General features: G+C 43.7%; 1 protein-coding gene across 12 annotated transcripts in view; it reads right to left on the bottom strand.

Annotated features, from left to right (window-relative positions):
- Positions 1 to 851: 851 nt before the first annotated feature.
- The window catches only part of HMGB1 (high mobility group box 1), a 59,644-nt gene continuing 39,599 nt past the window's right edge, over positions 852 to 20,896 (bottom strand). For 5 of the 12 annotated variants that reach the window (XM_068930122.1, XM_068930125.1, XM_068930124.1 and 2 more), the window contains 5 exons: positions 10,775 to 10,856; positions 6,352 to 6,514; positions 5,973 to 6,118; positions 4,811 to 4,985; positions 852 to 2,823 (listed from right to left, as the gene is read on the bottom strand). In XM_068930122.1, the coding sequence (XP_068786223.1) occupies positions 2,638 to 2,823; positions 4,811 to 4,985; positions 5,973 to 6,118; positions 6,352 to 6,501 (657 nt within the window). In that variant the 5' untranslated portion in view covers positions 6,502 to 6,514; positions 10,775 to 10,856 and the 3' untranslated portion in view covers positions 852 to 2,637. Of the gene's footprint in view, positions 2,824 to 4,810; positions 4,986 to 5,972; positions 6,119 to 6,351; positions 6,515 to 6,900; positions 6,976 to 7,194; positions 7,575 to 9,465; positions 9,895 to 10,774; positions 10,857 to 20,896 lie in introns of those variants that run through there. The other 7 variants (XM_068930121.1, XM_068930123.1, XM_068930128.1 and 4 more) reach the window with 4 other exon arrangements.

Raw genomic sequence — 20,896 nt, 5'->3', positions numbered from 1 at the left:
ACCATTCCCTGAGATAGTGGGGAGGCCCTCTCCAAAGCACACTTTGAGAAGAGAACCTACCAAATTATGGCATTTCCCCCCAGAAATAGTGGTTTCATTGTCTCAAAAGAAGTTTCTAGAAGACACAGTTAAAAACTTCAGTCCGATATACACGCTCAGGGTCAGCTGATGTTACGTGCAGGCACCCACCGCTCACAAGTGCGGCCATTCGAACGGTGTCATTCTCCGGAGGTTTTAGTACACCTCCCGCCACCAGTCAACATGAATATCGAGAGTACTATTGAGAGTATTATTTTGGGTCCTTTTTTCTCAGAAAGTAGCATTTATAATAGACACCTCCATTACCTGTGCTCTTCAGCCTTGAGCATGCTGTGCTTGTTACCAATTTGCTCACCCCGAAGCTAAGCCAACCACCTTGACTGGCGTGGGGGTAAGCGCCTGCCTCTCAGCTTTTAAGATCGGATAAATTCTCCAAGTTACATTTGTCAACATCAAGCACCGAGAACAAAGGCACAAGATACAGGGCTCTTAAGTACGTTCGAAAAGCAAGGAACGTATCAGCTTTTCGCTGATGACTCAGGGAAGTAAAAAAAAAAAAAAAAAAAAAAAAACCTTTCAGCACAGAAAATTTATTTGTAACCGGTTACCATCATTCGAATGGGTAATATCCAGTCTGAAAAAAAAGAAAAAAAAGAGGTCTAATGTGCCCTAAGTTGACTGCTTTCCATATAGAGACCTTCTGAATGGCATATCTCTTCTGTTTGAAACAGAAAGCAAGGATGTAACTATATCTGGAAACACCAACACCAGAAAAACCCTTTAGGATATGAAGTGAGCCATTTAACTAAGTATTTAAAACCTCTGCAATTATTAGTTTATTAGTATCATCCAGGATTCAGATGTTCAATATTTCTCCTGAAGTTATACATAAATGCAAATTGAAATAAGAATCTGAAAGTCAAAATTGTATAACAAAACAATACTCCATCACAAAAGCGTGTAAAATTACAAGAATGCTTTTTTTTTCTTTTTTTTTTTTTTTTTAAACACTGGCACTTAGAAGAACCATAATTTTGTAACCACAAAATTGCCAAATTGTCCCCCAAACTGGTAAGCAGGTATATGTGAAAATAGTTACAGTTGCCAGCACTTGAAGTTTTACTAAATATGCAAAAAACCCCTTAGCTTTGGTTTTGGAAGAGAACTATATTTGACCAAATTAGACATTGTTGGTATACCATAAACATTTCACTTTTTAATGCAAAATTTAATAAAATGTACTTTTCCATACAGCTATATTTAACTTAAAAATGGGCAAACATCAAGAGTGCGGTATAAAACCTAACAGGAAAAATACATCTTATCTCATTTTCAATTTGAGACAATATACAACTTTGTTTAAAGGGCTAAAACTAGAATTTCAAGAATACAAATATGAATTTACATAGATTTAACAAATAATAATGGTACCATTTATAGAAATCTTAGAAAGAAAAATCATTTCTCATGGGCCGTTTGCTACCAGGAGAGTTTCATGGTATAAAGCCCGTGGCCATCACCAGACCTGTCACCAAAAAATATGGTAATTTTATGCTTTTAACTTTACACATTTTAGGTACGCTCATCTGTCACAAGTGTTCAGAGATTTACAAATACAACTTCCATTACATGGTAACAGAGTCACACATGTAAATGTCTCTCCACTGGATGGACATACACTCTTCCTATGGGTCCTTCCAGGACAAATTTTTCATGTCCCCTCCCACCCCCCCAGAAGTATTTCATTACTGTAAAACTGAACTCTATACTTCTCGACTCTCCAAGACTGGTAAACTCATGCAACTCAATAGAATATTACATTTCACAAAAATCTGAACAAATATCAGTTTGCTGAGATTGAATTTTTGTTTTGTTTCCAGTTACGGAAGAATATTCTTTCATCATATGCCTATATATTTCTTTTTTTTTTACCCTATCATGATTATGCAGGGTATGCAGATCAAAGCTTTGTTTATCAGCTGGTTATATGAAAGATGAAAACTGTAATATTCACGTGATCCCAAATGGGCATTCAACAAAGCAAAAGATGAGTTCCCCTCAAAAAAAAAAAAAAAAGAAAGAAAAAAAAACTATGATTTTTCAAGGGCACCTATTAAAAGGACAACAATACTAATAAAAAAAAATTGTATTTACTTAGAAGCATTCAGAATGTCAACAAAACAGCTGCAACTTTTTTTTTTCCTTTTTGCAATTACAGAGTGGTATTCAGTTAACAGAACAACAATTATTTTTATGATGCATCAGAGACAACTGAAGATGAAAAATGAACTACATCCCCATATATAACTAATTTGTGCTGTGCACCAACAAGAACCTGCTTTAAAACTCCCATGCCAATTTACAACCCCCACACTGTACCAGGCAAGGTTAGTGGCCATTGAAATACCACTAAGGACAGGGCTATCTAAAGACACATTCGGTAGTGTGTTAACTATACAAAAAAAGAGACACTGTACAGTTTAAAAACAAATCTTACACAGCCTTACATTTCAATTTTTTTTTTCTTTAAAAGGAGTGAGTTGTGTACAGGGGGGTTAAATGCTTTATAGACAAGAAAGAAATTGCTCTAAAAGAGACTTATTCATCATCATCATCATCCTCGTCCTCCTCCTCTTCCTCTTCTTCATGCTCTTCATCATCATCATCCTCTTCGTCCTCATCCTCATCTTCCTCCTCCTCCTTCTTCTTCTTGCTCATCTCCGCCTTGGCAACTACTTTTTTGCCTGCATCAACCTTCCCTTTGGCCCGGTATGCAGCAATATCCTTGGAGGAGAAAAGCAGGAACAATCTCTCAAAGATTTAACCAGTCAAGAGCTCTGGGCAGCTTCCAAATGATACTTGTGAACCTGGAGCCACTCAGGTATTAACACCTTCTCCCTGTCCACTGGGATAGGACCAGGAGTCGTGGCTTCAGTTACAACAGGGTAAACGGAGGCTCAACACCAAAAAAAAAAAAAAACCCAAAAGAAACAGGTACCCTCTAACACAGAAATGATCCTCGCGCGCCAAAACATGCTGCTCATGGGTGTAGGGGAATCTCCATGCTGGAAAAACAGCTGCCTGGGATGATAAAGGCACAGCTGAGCCCACTTTCTAGTAAGGGGAATGAAGTAGGGAAACCTCTCAAGGTCCGTTTCTACTCCTATTTTCTATGATGGCTAAAGAAATGCACACAAAAATCCTTATCTGAGACACGAAATTATAATTAGCCATCCAAAACACATCAGAATGACACAGCCTAATATTTGCAATGTTATGCCTCAGCGAAGAGCAATTATACAGAATTCTGCCTAACTGAAGTTTACAAAATAAAAGGTACAAGAACTTTGATTAAAGGGTAGACAGTGCCACCTTCTGCATGCAATAAATTTATTCTAGTGGTTTATAATGCACAAAATTCAAGTTTCTGTCTTAGGCCAGTTAAAACTGTCCACAGAAGACCAAGCCAGGAAAAAAAACTAGGCTACCCAGCTTTATACCCAAATAATGAAAACAAATACGTTACAGAATTTATCTATAGTACTCTCAAACATACTGGCAATAGAGAAATGTCAACACCTTTAGCCAGGCAGTTCAAATCTTCCAATGCTCCCTTATCCAGTATATATTACACCATTAACCTCATAGTTCTTTCAAACTCCCTTAAAGCTTACCATTACATTTTTAGAAAATACAAAATTCACCAACAGTCAAAGGCCTATCAGTGAAATACTGAGGTTAAAAAACCCATTTTTAAGAAACAAGACTCACGAATTTGAAAACATCTGGGAATGAATATTAATAATTCTACTATTTTAGAAGTCTCTTATGAGCTGTTTGATGTAGTTGTATGTACAAACAATTCCCATATTGGTGAGTTTGTTTTTTTTTTTTTTTAAATTTGCACAGGAAGGGATACCTTCCACTCCTACAGTTCCTCTCCAGCAAATAATTAGGAGGTAAAGGAGCCACCTTCCTCACTATAATGCTACAGTTCTAACCTGATTGTGACCCAAATAAAGGTCACAGCATGCAGACGGACAGCTATGGTATATATTAGCTATAGGTGTATGCTGACCCATAGTCAAGCACTATCAGTGTACATCTTAACACATATTCCCTTCTTTGGTTACACACTACCGTCAGTGCAACATGTGACACCAGTTCCCAACTGTTAAGGCAGGATTTACCCTTAATGCTTCAAGAAATTGTATGACAACTGTCTTCATAGGCATTAATTATGTTAATTACCAGAAAGGAGACAGATACAAAATAGGAACAGGAGAAACACATGTCTAAGAACTAGCATCTTTTTAGCATTGTAATATCTGTAATTATCAAAGGAATAAACTAAAAATAGATGCTATTTTTATCAATTTTTCTAATGGTCAGGGATGTTCTTCAATACCCAACACCTCCAAAACCAGAGAGAACTATTTTATTTACAGACCTTGCTTCATGCTACTACCTTAACCCACATACTGCTGAGACCTATTCTTTTAATAGCCAATACAGATACGGTAATATCTACTAAACCATCATCAGCGGTCCTGAATTACAGATAAATGAAAACAGTTCAACACCAAAGACTGCAATCTAGTGCTACAACTAATAGCGTGCCCATTAAGTTATATTTTCCTACAAACATCATGACATTTGTCATTACCATATCATATACTATAACACAAAATATTAGAGAATACTAGAAACGAAAAATGCCTAAATTCAGGTTTCTTCTCCCTAAACCTTCACCATAAACATCCGTGTTTACCTTTTCATACTTCTCCTTCAGTTTAGCAGCCTTTTTTTCATAAGGCTGTTTATCATCTGCAGCGGTGTTGTTCCACATCTCTCCCAGTTTCTTTGCAACATCCCCAATGGACAGACCAGGATGTTCTCCTTTGATTTTTGGACGAAACTCAGAGCAAAACAAGAAAAAAGCCGAACTGGGGAGGGGGAGGAGAAAGAAGAGAGGATTTTAATTTCAGACTTTAATCCACTACAATAGATACAGAGAGTTATGATCTTTGTTACTGTTTCTTAAGAGCACTGTAAAAGCATTTTGTAAAAGCACCTGGAAGTGAGACAAACATTAATTACAAAGGAAGATATTAGAACTCTGAAAACTTAACACATCCTTGTTCCTAAGTCATGCTGCACATCTGGTCTAATTTTTGGCAGGACCCCAAGAAAGGCTAATTTTACATATTGTATGCAGAGAAAATCTTAAAAAGAGAATGACTGAACAATACTAGGGGAGCAAATGTTAGGTCAGAACTGTTAAAGGCAGAGAAACAACACATACTCTACAATATTTGTGGTGAAAATTAGGATTTCCAGATGACAGCATCAGCCCAAATGAAAACATAAAATTGTACAGGAAGTTCCCTTACTCCCTACAGCGTTAACTCCATTAAACAAAAAGAGAGATAAAGATGTAGCTCTACAACGTATTCTCTATACACTGGCAGAATTTGAAGGTTAGCAGTCTTTTTTATTACGACTGAGGCTTGAATTCTCCAGAACTGTTTCATACAAGATCTCTAACTTCAAATGGACTGCCCACTAAAGACCCTGCTCAAGTCAAAAGGTTGTGAGGATGGAGTCAGGAATGTTACTGCCATTTTAGATAAGAATTACTGTCCACTCACAAAAACTGGAAAAATCATGAGGAATTGTGTGTCAGGACCGTGTAGATTTTTGCATCTGCTTTTAAAGGCTGACTCTAGTCCAACTTTATCTAAACTTGACCAACCCCAACACCAATATCTAGTATTCATAACGAAAAGCTCAACCTATCTTTACACCACCAGTCAGAAAAACCACATAGTCTTGTATTTCTGAAGTTTTTAAACCTGGATGAAAGATTATTTTACAGATATACTCCAGTATGATAGTCGTGCACAGGATAGCCTAGCTGGATATCTACTTACGGAGGCCTCTTCGGTGCGTTTGGATCCTTGAACTTCTTTTTTGTTTCCCCCTTAGGAGGTACATAGTTTTTCATTTCTTTTTCATAACGAAGCTTGTCAGCCTTTGCCATATCTTCAAACTTTCCTTTCTCCTTAGAAGACATAGTCTGTAAGGCAATAAAGTGAGAATCTAAGATTCAAAAGCAAATGCAAATTTTGAGTTGGGGGAGATAAAGGTAAGGCAAGAACAATGGATAATTACCATTAGTCTTACAACTGCACTGCACATGTATCTAAAAACTAACTTTTAAGGAAACAATTTACGATCTCAAATAGTAGTTTACACCAGGTACTTATTCAAGGGGTTTTTGTTGTGGTTGTTTTTTTAACTTATTCCTACCTTCCATCGTTCTGAACATTTTTTTGAGAACTCTGAAAAGTTCACTGAAGCATCTGGATGTTTCTTCTTGTGCTCCTCCCGGCAGGTTTGCACAAAGAAGGCGTATGAAGACATTTTACCTCTTGGCTTCTTAGGATCACCTTTGCCCATTTTGGATGATTTTCTGCAACATCACGAAAAAAAAAACACCTTTAAAACTTTTAAATCCCACCCACTATGGCAGAAGGCTACAAAGAAAGAATGATCATGCCAATCAAGAACTGCCAGAGCAGTATTCTGGAATATCATAATGGGAAGAAGTTTCTTTACTGGAAAACTTGCTTAACATTTCTACCATCACTGTTTGAGGTAACCTGGCAGATACAAGCAACCTGAAACCTCAAAGGGCCTTCACAACTTACACTTTTAGTCTCCTACAAACAAAAATATCCCCTCCAAGCAATTCGTAGGTTAAGTACTGGCATCAACGCAACAGAGACTGTGCTCCCGAATTACTGCAACTATATCATATGCTAGAAAGGAATAATTATATTTAAAGAAAAAGAGTACCTTCGTATCCTGTCTCAGCTATTACATTCTTTCTCCATATAGCATGTGTTTCTACTCCCCACCCCTGCAGACCTTTGGTGCTCATTAAAAAAAAAAAAAAGCAGCATTATTTTATTTTTGTAGGTCATCTGTTTTGACTCCCTCTTTTAAGTGTACTGCAAGAACATACTCTCTCTTTGTACGCGTACTGAGAAACACAGGAATGAAACACCGTGCTCAATCAAACATGTTATAACCAAGTCAGGGACTTGAAAAGTACAGCGCTTTACATGTGACTAGCAAAACCGTGCTCACCGAGAGGACTATCCTGACTCTTTCAGGGACCAGGAGGGGGGGGGAAGGAAAAACACCTTCCTGGAACCTTCACACCCAAGTCAGACATTCAGAGTATTTCTTCACAACTCCCTGGAAAAAGCCACTTGCACCCTGACAAACTCTGCTCTTCAGCAGGAGTCAAAATGAAAAAATAAAAAATAAAATAAAAAGGCAGCACACGCTAGCTGCCCGCATTGCCACAGAAGCAGTATTTCCTATCGGTTTGGCGGATAGACAGAAACAGATTTCTGCTCTGTGACTAAACACGTCCGGTTTGAAGTTTCTATCAAGTAAACAAGCGGGCTGCAGGAGCCAGAGCAGCCCCAGCCTGCAATGGAGACGCTTCCCGAGCTGGTGGCACATGGCGGGCGGCCGGGGGGCACCTCCCCGCGCAGGGCTGGGGGCCGCGGTGGCCGCGGGCCCTCGCACGCAGTTCAGGGATTGGGGCAGCCGGGGGGGGGGGGAATAAATAAATAAATAAATGAACAGACAGATAGATAAATAAATAAATAATCACGCGGCACAGCTGAAACGCTGCGGCTACGAACTGGCGTTTAAAAGCCTTCTTCCCGCCATTTTGGCCGTTTCCCCTCGAAGGGGGCAGAGGGAAACTTAGGAAGTCCCCTAAAAAAGAGCTGCTTTATGGGGGTGGCGGGGGGGGGAGGAAAAAAAAAGGAAAAAGAAAAAGAAAAGGGCTGGCACTAGGAGGAAGCTGCAGAAGTTTATTTTACACCCGCAGCAGGCCTGCCGGGCAGGAGGGCCGCGGCCGGCGGCCCCCTCCCCCGCCGCCCCTCAGGCCGCCAGGACAAAGCGCCCCTGCGCCGGCCCCGCGCGCCCTGTGGCGCCGCGCGTGAGGCACCGCGGGCCGCCGCGGCCTCCCTCCGCCATGAGCCGCGGCCGGGCGAGCGGGCGGGCGGCGGCCTGACCAGCCGCGGCGGCGGTCGGTGGCGGCCGCCGGGGGCCGCTCCCCGGCGCGGCGCGGCGGCAGCGCCGGCGATGGCGCAGGCTCCTGGCGGAGGAGGTCACCCGCCGCCGAGGCTCCTTCCATTTTGTGCGCCGAGGAGGCAGCCCCCCCCGCGGCACCACACACACACACACACAGGCACACACACACAGGCCCCGCGGCTCGGCGGGCGCGGAGGGGAGGGCAGGCCGCGGGACCCCCGGCGAGGGGCCGCGGCGGGGGCCGGGCGGCGCCCCCCGGCCGCGGCGACGGCGGCGGCGCGGAATGGCCGCTGCTGGCGTCGCCCGCGCCCCGCCGCCGCGCGCGCAGAACATGGCTCCTTCCTCCCTTCCCTTCCCTTTGTGTGAGTGCGCTCGCTACCCTGGCGCACACGTTCAGCCATTACAGCCGGGGGGAGGGAGACGGGAGGGGGGGGTGGAGGAGCGGATGGGTGCGGGGGGGGGGGGGCCGGCGCGCTTCCAGCGCCCGCCCGAGCCCCGGCGCAGCGGGCAGAGCCCCGGCGGGGACCCCCGCGCCCGCCCGCCGCGGGCAGCCGCTCGCCCGGACTTTTAAACCCCCTTGGCCGCAGCCCCTTGGCCCAGGCGAGCCACGGCGGCTGGAAAAAAAAGTTCCCCTGAACTGCGCCCCCGCCCGCCCGAGCTCCTCTCTGCTCAGCCGCCGCTCGCCTTGTTTTCTCGCTCGCGGCTCCCGTCAGCCATGTTACAGCCCAGGCAGCTCCGGGGCGAGCGGCTCCCCCGCCCCGCGGCCCGCGCCCCCCGCGCTCGGCCCCGGCCCGGCGGCGGCTCCCGGCGCGGCCTGGCCCGCCCGCCGCCCCTGCCGCCGCCGCCGGCTCCCGGCGCGGCCGCCCGCCCGCCCGCCCGCTGCCCCGCCGCTGCAGCGATGGCCACGGCCGGGCGCCGTAAGCGGCTTACGGCGGGGCACGGCGCACCCCGCGCCGCCTCGCCCCCGCCGCGCCGTGCTCCTCCGGCCCCTCGCCCCCCGCCGCGCCGTGCCCCTCGCCCGCTCCCCTCCCGCCTCCCGGTTCCCCAACTCGCCCGCTCCCCCGGCGCCCCCGCCCCGCCCCGGCCCGGCCCGGCCCAGGGGCTCGCCGCCCGCCAAGTGCCTTTGGGGCGCAGCCTAATTCGCCTTTGTGTGCCGGTGCGCGAGCCGGCGCTGCCCCGCGCCCCGCAGCCAGGCAGCGGCGGCGGCGGCGGCACGGCGGCGGCGGCGGCACGGCGGGCAGCGCCGGCTCCCTGCCCAGCTGCGAGCGCGCCCGGCCGGCCCGCCGGCCCCCGGCGCATACTCACCCCGTGCCACACTCCGCACGCACCCCCTCGCTCGGCCCACGAGCCCCAGAGACGCTAGCCCGGCCGCTCGCGCCGGCCCCCCAATGCTGCCTGGGTCTCTATGTAGCCCAATGCACTGCAATGGCTGTGAGAGCGGGATCGATACGCAGCCTCCTCACACTCAGCGCTGGTAACATTACTCTCAACACAGCCCCGTCCCCATTGGCTGCCGCCAAGCCAGCCGCCGCGCCGATTGGCCGAGGCCCTTCCATTGTCCTGACCAGAGAGCTCCGCCGATTGGGCTCGGCGCGGGACACGTCACTGAGGATTGAAAGGGCGCGCAAATATAAAAGTGAGTGGAGGGAGCCGGGCGGCGGCGGGATGCAGAGTTCTGAGGCGGCGGCTCGGCGCCGCGCCGCTGCCTGCGAGCAGCGCGGCTCGCCGCCGCTCCGCCCGCCGCCGCCGCGGCCCCTGCCGCCCGCCCGGCCCCGCCGCCCGCCCGGCAGCGCGGCGCCGGGGCCGCGGGGCCGCCGCGGGGGCTCGCGCAGTGCCCCGGCGGCGCCGCCGCCCCCCTGCGGCACCTCCCCGCGGGGACGCGGCGCGCAGGCGGCGGCCGCCCCGCGGGCGGCCCCATTTTACAGACGCGGAAACTTGAGGCACGGGGCGAGCAGGGCTCGGGGCGCCGCGGGGCCCGCGACCCCAGCCCCGGTTTTCTCGTTCTTCTTCCCTGGTTGCAGCCGTCGGATCGCATTTACTGACGCATGAATGCGGGCGCGCGTGGCTTTGCCCTTAGCTGTCGTAGTAGCCTACGGGGTTTTGCCTGCATGGGCTATATATTGTGCGATAACTTTTTTCCTCGGGGACTGATAACACTGCAGTGTCTCTAAGAGTGAAAATCTACAAACTTTGTTTTGCTTTATAACTCCCTGAAAACTCCTAATGAAAATGCGCGGGTTGATATTTTCAAGCAGCAAATGCTGATTTTCAGCATTTCTAGAGTCATGTCCAGTTTGAGCACTGAAGAGCAGAGACAGGCTAAACGAGCTGAAAGTTGGCGTTATGGGCCAGATCTCATCTGCCCTCGATTTCTGTTTCTTCTCTTGCTTTTTTTAATAGTCATTTGCACTGTAAAAATCATCTAGATAAGCCTATCAAATTGAAGGAGTAACTGTTTACTTCTACCTTACTCTGGTGCAAGTAACCATGTAAAGAGCATTGTTACAATAAATCCAAAAACCCTTCCTTGAGACAGGTTATTAGCATACTTACTGAGCTAATGGATACTTGCACAGAGAAAGCTACAGGTGTACATAGTAAAAATGGTTCTTACCTTTTTTTTCCCAAAGATAATATGTGAGTAGCACGTCATATGAAGAGATGATCTATACGATCCTCACAGTTTTGCAAGCAGTCTAAATGTGAAAATAGGATAAATCCTAGTGCTCCAGACCACAAACCCTTCCAAAACTTTACAGATAGGAAGAGATTTTTAAAATAACATGATAATTAAGTAGGTTGTCAAAATTAACTATTTACATATGAACATTTGTGACCAGTAATATAACTTAGGTATTACGGAGAAATATTGTTAAGCAAAGAATCATGATGTGCATTATCCTTGCATACAGAATTACAAAGCATTAAGATTAAATTGAGTTTCCGTTCATATTATCCTGCAAAACTAATTGATAAAGATACTATCTTTTCTTTAGCAGGAGCATGGCAGGAAATAACTACAATGAAAAGTGGATTAACTCCTAAAATCAAAGAATGATAACACAAGGTACATTTTAATTTTGTCTAATACTTCTTGTATAACTCTCAGTATGAGAGAACCTTAGAGAGTACTAGTTTACTATCTTTAGGCCTATACAAATAGAAAGCTGTGCAAATACTGAGAATTAAAAAAAAAAAAGCCACAAGCCCATATGTTAGTCATAATTGTACTAGTTTCCAGGTCCAGTGCAGCCAGGTCTAACTTCAATAAGTTAGTATCCTTTGCTTTCCCTTTCTTTACATAGTGATATGATTAAAAAGAAAGCAATATAATTATACTGGTACTAGTCCACTGCATGCACTTCTGTACTGGGATGGTTTCTCTACTTGTTTATCCACATTAGGTGGATCAGTAGAAAACACCTCATAAAATCCTCTGAAGATTCACCCAAGTGCTCACTTCACACAGTTCTTTGCTCTTCTGTGTAAGCCATGGAAGACACTGCAAGAGTGGCTTTGTTACAGACTTGCTGTTTGATGATTCTTGGGCAAATCTTAGCGCTCTTTCCTTCTTCTTTAAATGGGATAATATTTTTCCAATGTTTCTGAAACATTGTTACAACTGAAGTAAGTTGCAAATAAGTAGGTCCCTTGGTTGAGGAAATAGGTGCTGATCTATCAGAAGGAGTTACCCTACTGGAGTGGAGCAGCATCCTTAACTGTATGCTAAGTGTCAGTCCAGAGAGCTAAACACCAATGACCAGTCTCAGTGTCACATTGGATGATGTGACACAAAAATTGCATTTTGTTTCTTCACTGGCTTACTACTTATGTAAAAGCAAACCGAATTTACTGAAAGTACCCCTGTAAGTCCCATAGAAGTAATGAATAGGATCTTGCTCAAGAAGCTGACAGTACACGTTAAGGTAACAGTAAGCGAAGAGCTGGTTAGCCTCCCAAGAGTTAAACCATCTCCCAGCAAGCACTAGAATATGCAGCAAGGCAAGTTTATTTTTTCAAGTTTATACCAAGGCTTCTGCTGAGTGTTATCCAGACTTTCTATCCTTTTCCTAATGTGGTTTTCCCATCCCACAAAACTCAGATCTTTCCTCAAAGTTGTCTTAAATGCTATGTTAATTAACTGGGCCACCCATGACTGAGGAATGGGCCCTACAAATCATACAAATTTTCTGACAAAATAGTTGTATTAGTATTCATCTGATCTCCTTAATTAGACTGGGATCCAATTAGGCCAGGATCTGATCTCTTCAGTTAGACAGTCCACCATTACTGTTCCAGATCCTATGCCTGAACCACTTGCTGTTGTTTGATCACAGTTGTTGCCTCCAATTTTTTTTCCTCCTCTAGCTGATGTTTCCTTTAAAATACTGCCTATGAGAAGGCACACAAATTCCAAATTCTTCATCAGAATTATCAACTGTTTATCAAAGGCAGGTGGTGCTTTATGGAAGTCAAAGACTCTTAATTATTCTAATACTAAAACTAATACTAAATCCCATTTGGGAAGAGGGCCAGATGGACACATGAGGAAGACAGTTCTTAGTAGTTCTGATATCTGAAATCATGTGAGAATACATGGGCAGTTAGGAACAGTAATACTTCTGTCTTAAGGAAAATTTTTTTATCTGGTTTATGTCTTAAACTTTAAACCTTGTTTTTATACGGAATATGGTTCAGAGAAAAACTGTAAAAAGTATTTATTTGGCATAGTGCACAGTAACTAATAACTTTGCTCATATTGAATGTCTTTGAAGTCTCTTCCTTGAAAACAAGTCCTGAAATGAAGGAAATGGAAGGCATTTATCCCCAACAGTTGTCCAGAGTCAACAATTTAGGAAAAGGTGAAAGATAACCTTTAAGATGTCATTGTAAGGAGTGTGTGAATGTGGAGATTCTGACTCCATGGCATATTGTTAGAAAGGTTTTCCTCCATCTCTGCTGCTTATATTCTAGGGCCTGTACAGGTTTTCATAGTCTGGGGGGCTTCCTCTGCTGTCTTTGAATACAGAAATAAAAAGAACTTATTCATCAATTGCAAACTCTAACATTTTTTATGGAAGCAGTACTTGTTTCTTCTCTTGTTCATGCTGTGCCACATCCCTTCTGATGCTTACAAACATGCCTTCTTCTGCAAACTTTATTCAAGGCAAACTGTTTTAAGTTACAGCCCATATAGCAGGTGCAGTCAATGGGATCACTTGAATAGCATGAGCCACCTTCATGCAAACAGGCTTTGCCCACAGAGTCGTAACAGTACAATACGACTGCTCTGAAAAGAAGTTTGTATCTGTGCAGGAAGTTTCAAAATCTCTATTTAGCAATGTTGTTTTGCAAACTACTGTATACTTTGGGAAAAGTTACATGGATTAGATGCTGTATTGCAAAGAAAGAATAAAACTACAATACCTATATCACAGAATCACAGAATGGTTTGAGGTTGGAAGGGACCTCTGGAGATTTAGTCCAACTCCCCTGCTCAAGCAGGGTCACCTACAGCACGTTACCCAGGATTGTGTTCAGACAGCTTTTGAATATCTCCAGGGATGGAGATTCCACAACCTCTCTGGGCAGCCTGTCCTACTGCTCTGTCACCCTCACAGGAAAGAAGTTTTTCCTCATGTTCAGACAAAGGTTCCTGTGCTTCAGTTTGTACCCGTTGCCTCTCATCCTGTCGCTGGGTGCCACCAAGAAGAGTCTGGCCCCATCCTCTTGACACCCTCCCTTCAGATACTTCTACGCATTGATCAGATCCCCCCCCCCCCCCCAGACTTCTCTTCTCCAGGCTGAACAGGCCCAGCTCCCTCAGCTTTTTCTGATAGGAGAGATGCTCCAGTCCCTTCATCATCTTAGTAGCCCTCCACTGGACTCGCTCCAGGAGCTCTATGTCTCTCTTGTCCTGGGGGGCCCAGAACTGGACACAGTACTCCAGGTGAGGCCTCCCCAGGGCTGAGGAGAGGGGCAGGATCAGCTCCCTCCACCTGCTGGCAACACTCTGCCTCATGCACCCCAGGAGACCATTGGCCCTTCTGGCCACAAGGGCACACTGCTGGCTCTTGGTCAACTTGTCCACCACAACTCCTACCAGGACTCCTTCTCGGCAGAGCTGCTTTCCAGCAGGTCAGCCCCCAGCCTGTCCTGGTGCATGGGGTTATTCCTCCCTAGGTGCAGGACCCTGCACTTGCCTTTGTTGAACTTCGGGAGGTGCCTCTCTGCCCAGCTCTCCAGCCTGTCCAGGTCTCTCTGAATGGGAGCACAGCCCTCTGGTGTGTCAGCCACTCCCCTCAGTTTAGTATCATCAGCAAACTTGCTGAGGGTGCACTCTGTGCCTTCATCCAGGTCATTGATGAATACGTTGAACAATACAGGACCCAGTATTGACCCCTGGGGGACACCGCTACCTACAGGCCTCCAATTAGACTCTGGGCCACTGATCAGAACCCTCTGAGCCCTGCCATCCAGCCAGTTCTCAAGCCACCTCACTGCCCATTCATCTAGCCTGCACTTCCTGAGCTTGCCTATGAGGACGTGATGGGAGATAGTGCCAAAAGCCTTGCTGAAGTCTCCAGGCAGACAACATCCACTGCTCTCTCCTCATCTATCCAGCCAGCCATTCCATCATAGAAGGCTATCAGGTTGGTCAGGCACTATTTCCCTTTGGTGAATCCATGCTCACTACTCCTGGTCACCTTCTTCTCCATATGCTTACAGATGGCCTCCAAGATGAGCTGTTCCATCACCTTTCCAGAGATGGAGGTGAGGCTGACAGGCCTGTAGTTCCCTGGGTCCTCCTTATTTCCCTCTTTGAAGACTGAAGTATGTATTTTCAAATTCTTCAATTTTTACAGTATCCTTTGTAATGACTTACTTCAAAAACATTAGTAGAAAAGCTTGGTAGGAGTATATTGATCCAACCTCTTTTCCATGCAAGGCAAGCTGAACTGGATGGAGACACCTTCAGTGTCTCCACTTTAACCTTTTTTTTCTTCTCCTTTCATTTTCTGTTTTCTTTAGAGATAACAAGGATAATCAAGAGCAAAGCCTCTCCAAATTGAGAATTTTCTTCTAAACAATGTAGTTACGGAGTGGTAATACGAAAGTTCCTATTAAACAAAGATGAGTACAGAGAAGCTTTATTTTATGTATTTAAAATTATGCTTTTACTTCAGGACATCTTCTGTTTCACTCATAACTGAAGACTTCTAACAAAGACAAAGAATGATGGAGAGTCCCAAGGAGTACAGATTACAGAGACTGTCTGGTTGATAATGAAGCCTAACCAAGAGATAGATTCAAAGTGGATTTCTGTTTTCTTTGCAACTTTCTGAAATACCCTAGTGAGATTCCTCTTTGTTTAACTGCATTTTCAAGGAAGTCAAACAATATAAAGAGCCATGCCTTAGAAAGTCTCTGAGCTCTGTGATGGCTGACAGAGGTGAGAAAAGGAACTTACGTCAGGACACAGAAATTTTTCAGAACAGGGCAGCACACTTCCAATGGGAGAAGGAGATCACTCTTCCATGCTGCCACCTTCTCTTTTGCAGATTTTACTTTCTGTGAAGAACACTGCCTACTCCCCAAAGTTTTTGGCTGGAAGTCAGATGATTTCATAGCTTGCTTTGACAACAAAAAGATTCAGTATCATCACTGGAATTCCAGATTTTGTCACTCTATCCTGCATACCGAGCAAAGAGATCATTGTGTCTTCAGGTTAAAATTAAGTGTTTTATGGTGAAAATGGCACAGCAAAAAGTAGTTTGTCAGTCAAAAAACTATTAGCTATTTTTGATGAAATTTGAAAGCCTTTCTCAACAAAAATGTTACATTTTCAGCTCAAAACAAGAGCAAAACCTGTGCAGAGAAAGGGTATCTGACCACATGAACTTATGATGGAGCGGCTGGTGATTTAAATTGTCACTGTTTTAGAACACTTGCAGTCATGCATCCGGTAGCTGGTTAGTGATGCACTCAGAAAAAGCACTATCCGTATTTGCCCTTTTCCTGAGGCTGCAGTGCCATCCTGTATGCAGCCCATATGAACGCAAGTCTCAGTTTCTTATCAGATACAAACTTATAACCGTACTTTTCTACAGTGTCTTATTCAAGATCTTCAGGAGATACTTCAAAGATTTCTTTAAAACCATTTCTGAAAAAAGAAAGACTCCTTTCAAAGACACGAGACTTAGTAGGTCTACAAATAGTAACAACGCATGGAATGTGCTTTGCTTTACCTTTTCAGCTGGATTTGTTCAGATTGCATAAAGTAATCTGCATATATTGCTGAACTCTCTTTTATAACTGAGCATTATCTAGAGAACAGGCTTTCAGAAGGCTATTTGTCCTTTCAACATGGATGAATGGCTGGCTATTCTAGAAGTGTGAGTAAGCAGCAACTGAAGAGAAGTAGTGGCCAAACAAGGTAACCTCGGATGACTAAAGGAAGTGGCCGGGGAGAGGCAGCCAGGGAACAGGGATGGGACTGGTGCTGCTGCAGTAATTTCCTCATCAGGCTTCATTTGTGAACCAGCTGATTTTTGTTGACCTGTGAGCCCTGCAGCCAGTTGCATCATTTCTATAGCTTGCTGGTACATTCTTAAACCAGACTCAGTACTCACACAGTAGTCTTACCATGGAATGGATAACACTGATATTTGTAAGCTTTTTGAGGATGTTATAGATACACATTAAAACACGTAGCAAACTATATTTCATAGCAAAAATGTATGCTCACACTGTTCAACTCAAAGTGTGCAAAACTGACGGATGAAGATACATTAGCATGGACTTTTCTTCTGATGCTCACTATGCCAGGAACATTTTTTCACAGTGAAAATGTATATGGTAAGTAACCATTTCATAGCAACACTAATGAAAATTATTTACTATTATGACATGTGATTCCTTCAGCATCTTACTCCTTACATATAAGCACGTGACTTCTTTGAGTGCCTCTGTGAAGCTCTTAATGCAGAGTTTAAGACAGATGGGAATTGTGTTCAGCTCCAACAGCAAAAAGGAGTTCAAGAAATGTTCTTCAAGATCTGCACTATTTCTGAAATCACTGACTTGTTAAGATGCTTGCTTTGCAGAGAATACAACATGTAGTGCAACATCCACTTGTCTCTTAAACTTTCTGGAAACATTACATCAAATATTCAATTCCTCTCCAAAATCTCCAGGCTGATTATGTGATTGTACACTCAACTTCACCACCAAGATAAGAGTTATCAACTCTAGCGCTTGCTTCTAATGAATGCAAGATGCTGTTGTCTACCTTCACAAACACACTGCTCTAAAACTGTTACTACTCAGTCTCCCTCACTCCTGTCTAGAGGAAAGTATGTCTCTGATGCTGACCCTGTTATTAGACTTCTATACCTGAACAGGCAGAACCCAACCAGGCCTAAGGTGACATGAAAATACCTGAGATTTGTTCCTATTTTATCCATCCCAAAACATTCACCGAGACATGTTCTCTCACATCTGGGATTCCTTTTGATAGCCCTCAGTGCTACATGATAATTTTTGAAGATTCCCTGGGCAAGGTATAGTACTGGAGCACAGCTACTATTGCCCCATGTACATGTTTTCTGAAAATGCACAGTATACAAACATCACTCTGACCTGCACTCTGCTGCTATTCACATCTGCAGCACAGACTAAACCATCTAAACCGGTCTATTTCTGAGCAGATAGAAAATACCTTAACACCAACAGTCCCAGACATTAGAAATCCTAGCACCTACTCCATAATTGGACTCAGTATTATCTCTACAAGAGAGGAAGATAATGTGAATTTACAAGATGTTGATATTTGAAGAAATAGGGGGAGGCAGCACACATCACTCTACCTGATAACTATATAGGATCTACCATGACATCTACACTACACACAAGCAGTTCCAAGAACCGCTGGAGGAAATAACTATTAGCTTTCAGCTTCAAAAACAAACCGGAGTAGTTTAACAGGAGGTCAGTCTTGCCTTTTAGCTGAATACGATTGCCAGTGAGTATTATCCACCTTATCCCTGACAACACAGTGGTAGAAAATGCAGTGTTTCTCATTCATTCAGAGAATTTTTTGCATCTTCAGCAACACTAACTTGCTAACATCCCAATGAGATACGGTGCTCAGGAAAGATTACAAGTACTAAAAATATATTGTCCTTACAGATAAAGGGTGAGTTTGCTTTCCATTTTACTGGATGTCTAGGACACATAGTGATCAGTCACTAGTACTTTATAGAATGTTATACTATATGCCATATTACAGCTCTGCAATACTACTAATTTTAGCATTTACTAAGTGAATAAAAGGAGATAGCTATTGGTCTAAAGTCTTTAGTGGATAAACACTCACTAAGAGCATCATCATCCTCCATATAAAACTAACTAGTACTATTGGAAAAGTCAACTCTGGCGTCTACTTAAAGAATAACATTTCTTAAAGATTTTTTTCAACTTTTCTTATGCTTTTCTGTTGGAGAAAAGGATCTCAAAAGGGTCTTTAAACACGGAAAAACATATACAAGAAAAACAAATCCACCTCTGCCCCTAATTTCCACATGTTGTGGTCTCACCTCTGTGACTCTTCCAACCCACCTGAATGCATGAAGTTTGCAAAAGGAAAACTATTACCACACAGATTCTCTTACATGCATAGTGGGCTTTTAGGAAAAAAGTCTCTAAGGAGGCACTTCTACCCTCCAACCCAGGCTGAAGTATGCATTATAGAGACCATGCTGCACGCAGCCTAAAGATGAAGTATCCAGGCTTCACACAGCATCAGGGTTGGTCCTCAGTGTCAGCAGTTTTCAAACCAGGGAGTGGGCCATGTAAGGAGGGCACAGAACGTATCCCTGGAGGGTGCAAGAAACCTCAAGAAAATGCTATCTTCACTTCTCTGCTTTCTGTCCCTCTTTTCCTCCCCATCTCTTCCTCATACCACTGTGCAAAGGTAAACTGGAAAATATATTGTGGCAGCTGTGCCTAATCACCATATACTCACCATAAGCACTATTTAAAGGGAGAGTAATTTTCTTGCCCTCTCCTCAAATCGTTATACTCCAGTTTGCTCTAGTAAATTCCAGTTTACTCCAGTATACATTATACTCCAGTGGGTGCTGCATTGTTCCAACACCTATCAACAGTCTTCCCAAGTTATTAGGAATTAAGAAGGAGAATCACCTCTCATACAGTAGCTCAAAGAAATGAAGTCACGTTAGGATTCTGACTGATGCTGTCTCCAGTTTCTATGATAATCATTCAGTCTCTTCTGCCATTTTCTTCCCAGAGCCCTTTTTTGAAGGATTCTATTCCAGGACTTAGAGATTCAGAGGAAATTGAGGCAATCGAGGATGTAAAAAATTATATTTTTTATATTGACTAACTAAGCCTGTGATACAGAAGGGCATTCAAGGGCATGCTCACTTCTACCATCTCCGTTTAAGAACAAATAGCTGTTTTAAAATGGGCTCTGTGGGTGTCACAGCATGGGTACCACGTCTACCCCAAGTCACTTTCTGCTACCAAAATCTTAGGATTAATTTTGTGATTAACATAACTGCATAGTATCTCTTTAGATTTAGACTTTTCTTAACTAGAGACCATCTGACTTTTTATTCTTTCCTTAGTCCCCTTTATTCCTTTTTCAGGCATTTTAGAGGATTTTAAATTCTTTTACATTATTTAATTTTCATTTTCCCCCTTCATTTACCATGTCTTCATGAACTTTAATCTTGTTAAAACAAGTTAAGTCCTTTATTTTGAATATGCTCCAAGTTTCATTGAGAGAATGTTGCCACAAAGTAGAGGAATACCCTTTGACATTCAGAAAGCAGGCTAGTTTAGATAGAAAGTCAACATGGTGACCTGAAATTCGTATAAAAATAATAGTAGAGAAACTTGCATTAAACTCATCTGTAGCACTGAGAGTTTAAACAACCCCTTGTTCAGTTTCACTAAAATCTGAAGGTTTCTGTGAGGGATCAATGTAGACGCAGAAGTGCAGGTTAGATTTAGATGCTGATATACAGGTAAGTCTTTGGGTAGGCCAAGATGTTTTGATCCTGCAGATATCTGATTACTCCACTTAACGTAAATTTAATTCAACTTTTTTTCCGCAGTATCGATACAAATCCAAATGAATAGTCACTTCTTTGGTAAGAAATACTCCAGTAGCAAAACTTTCAAGACCCTCTTTGAAATAGCAAGCTGCAGATTTTAATTGTCTGAACTCTTTTGGTAACTGCTTTTTCTAACAAAAGAATTCTTGATACCATCTTATCTCTTCTATTACAGTATAACACGTAACTATTACACGTAAACCATGTAACTGTTCTAGGGTTTCCAAACAGAAGCAAGTGACTACTCATAGGATTAAATGGATGTGAGGATGCATATATTCACATTCATTCACAGTTTCTTTTTCCAGTTGCTCAGATAGTTTGTTACTAACAAAGTCTTTTTGCATTCAAACGTACCAAATCTTGGCAAGAAAAGATATGTATTACATTATCTATAGTACTTAAAGTTTTGATATATTATCATCCCTTTTTTACAATTAAGATGATTACTTTTATTTCACTTCTATCTCCTTAAAAAACTCAGCACAAACACAAATGCTTTTGCAAGCACTCCTACACACCATTCTCACTGAATTGATAGTCCTTTTGAAGTTTAGGAACCACTGCAAGGCTTTTAAAACAATCCATCTTGT

This window comes from Struthio camelus, chromosome 1 (assembly GCF_040807025.1).
Source record: "Struthio camelus isolate bStrCam1 chromosome 1, bStrCam1.hap1, whole genome shotgun sequence".
Taxonomy (NCBI): Eukaryota; Metazoa; Chordata; class Aves; order Struthioniformes; family Struthionidae; genus Struthio; species Struthio camelus.
The sequence above is the reverse complement of the archived record's forward strand: the minus strand, read 5'-3'. Positions and strand labels throughout refer to the sequence as shown.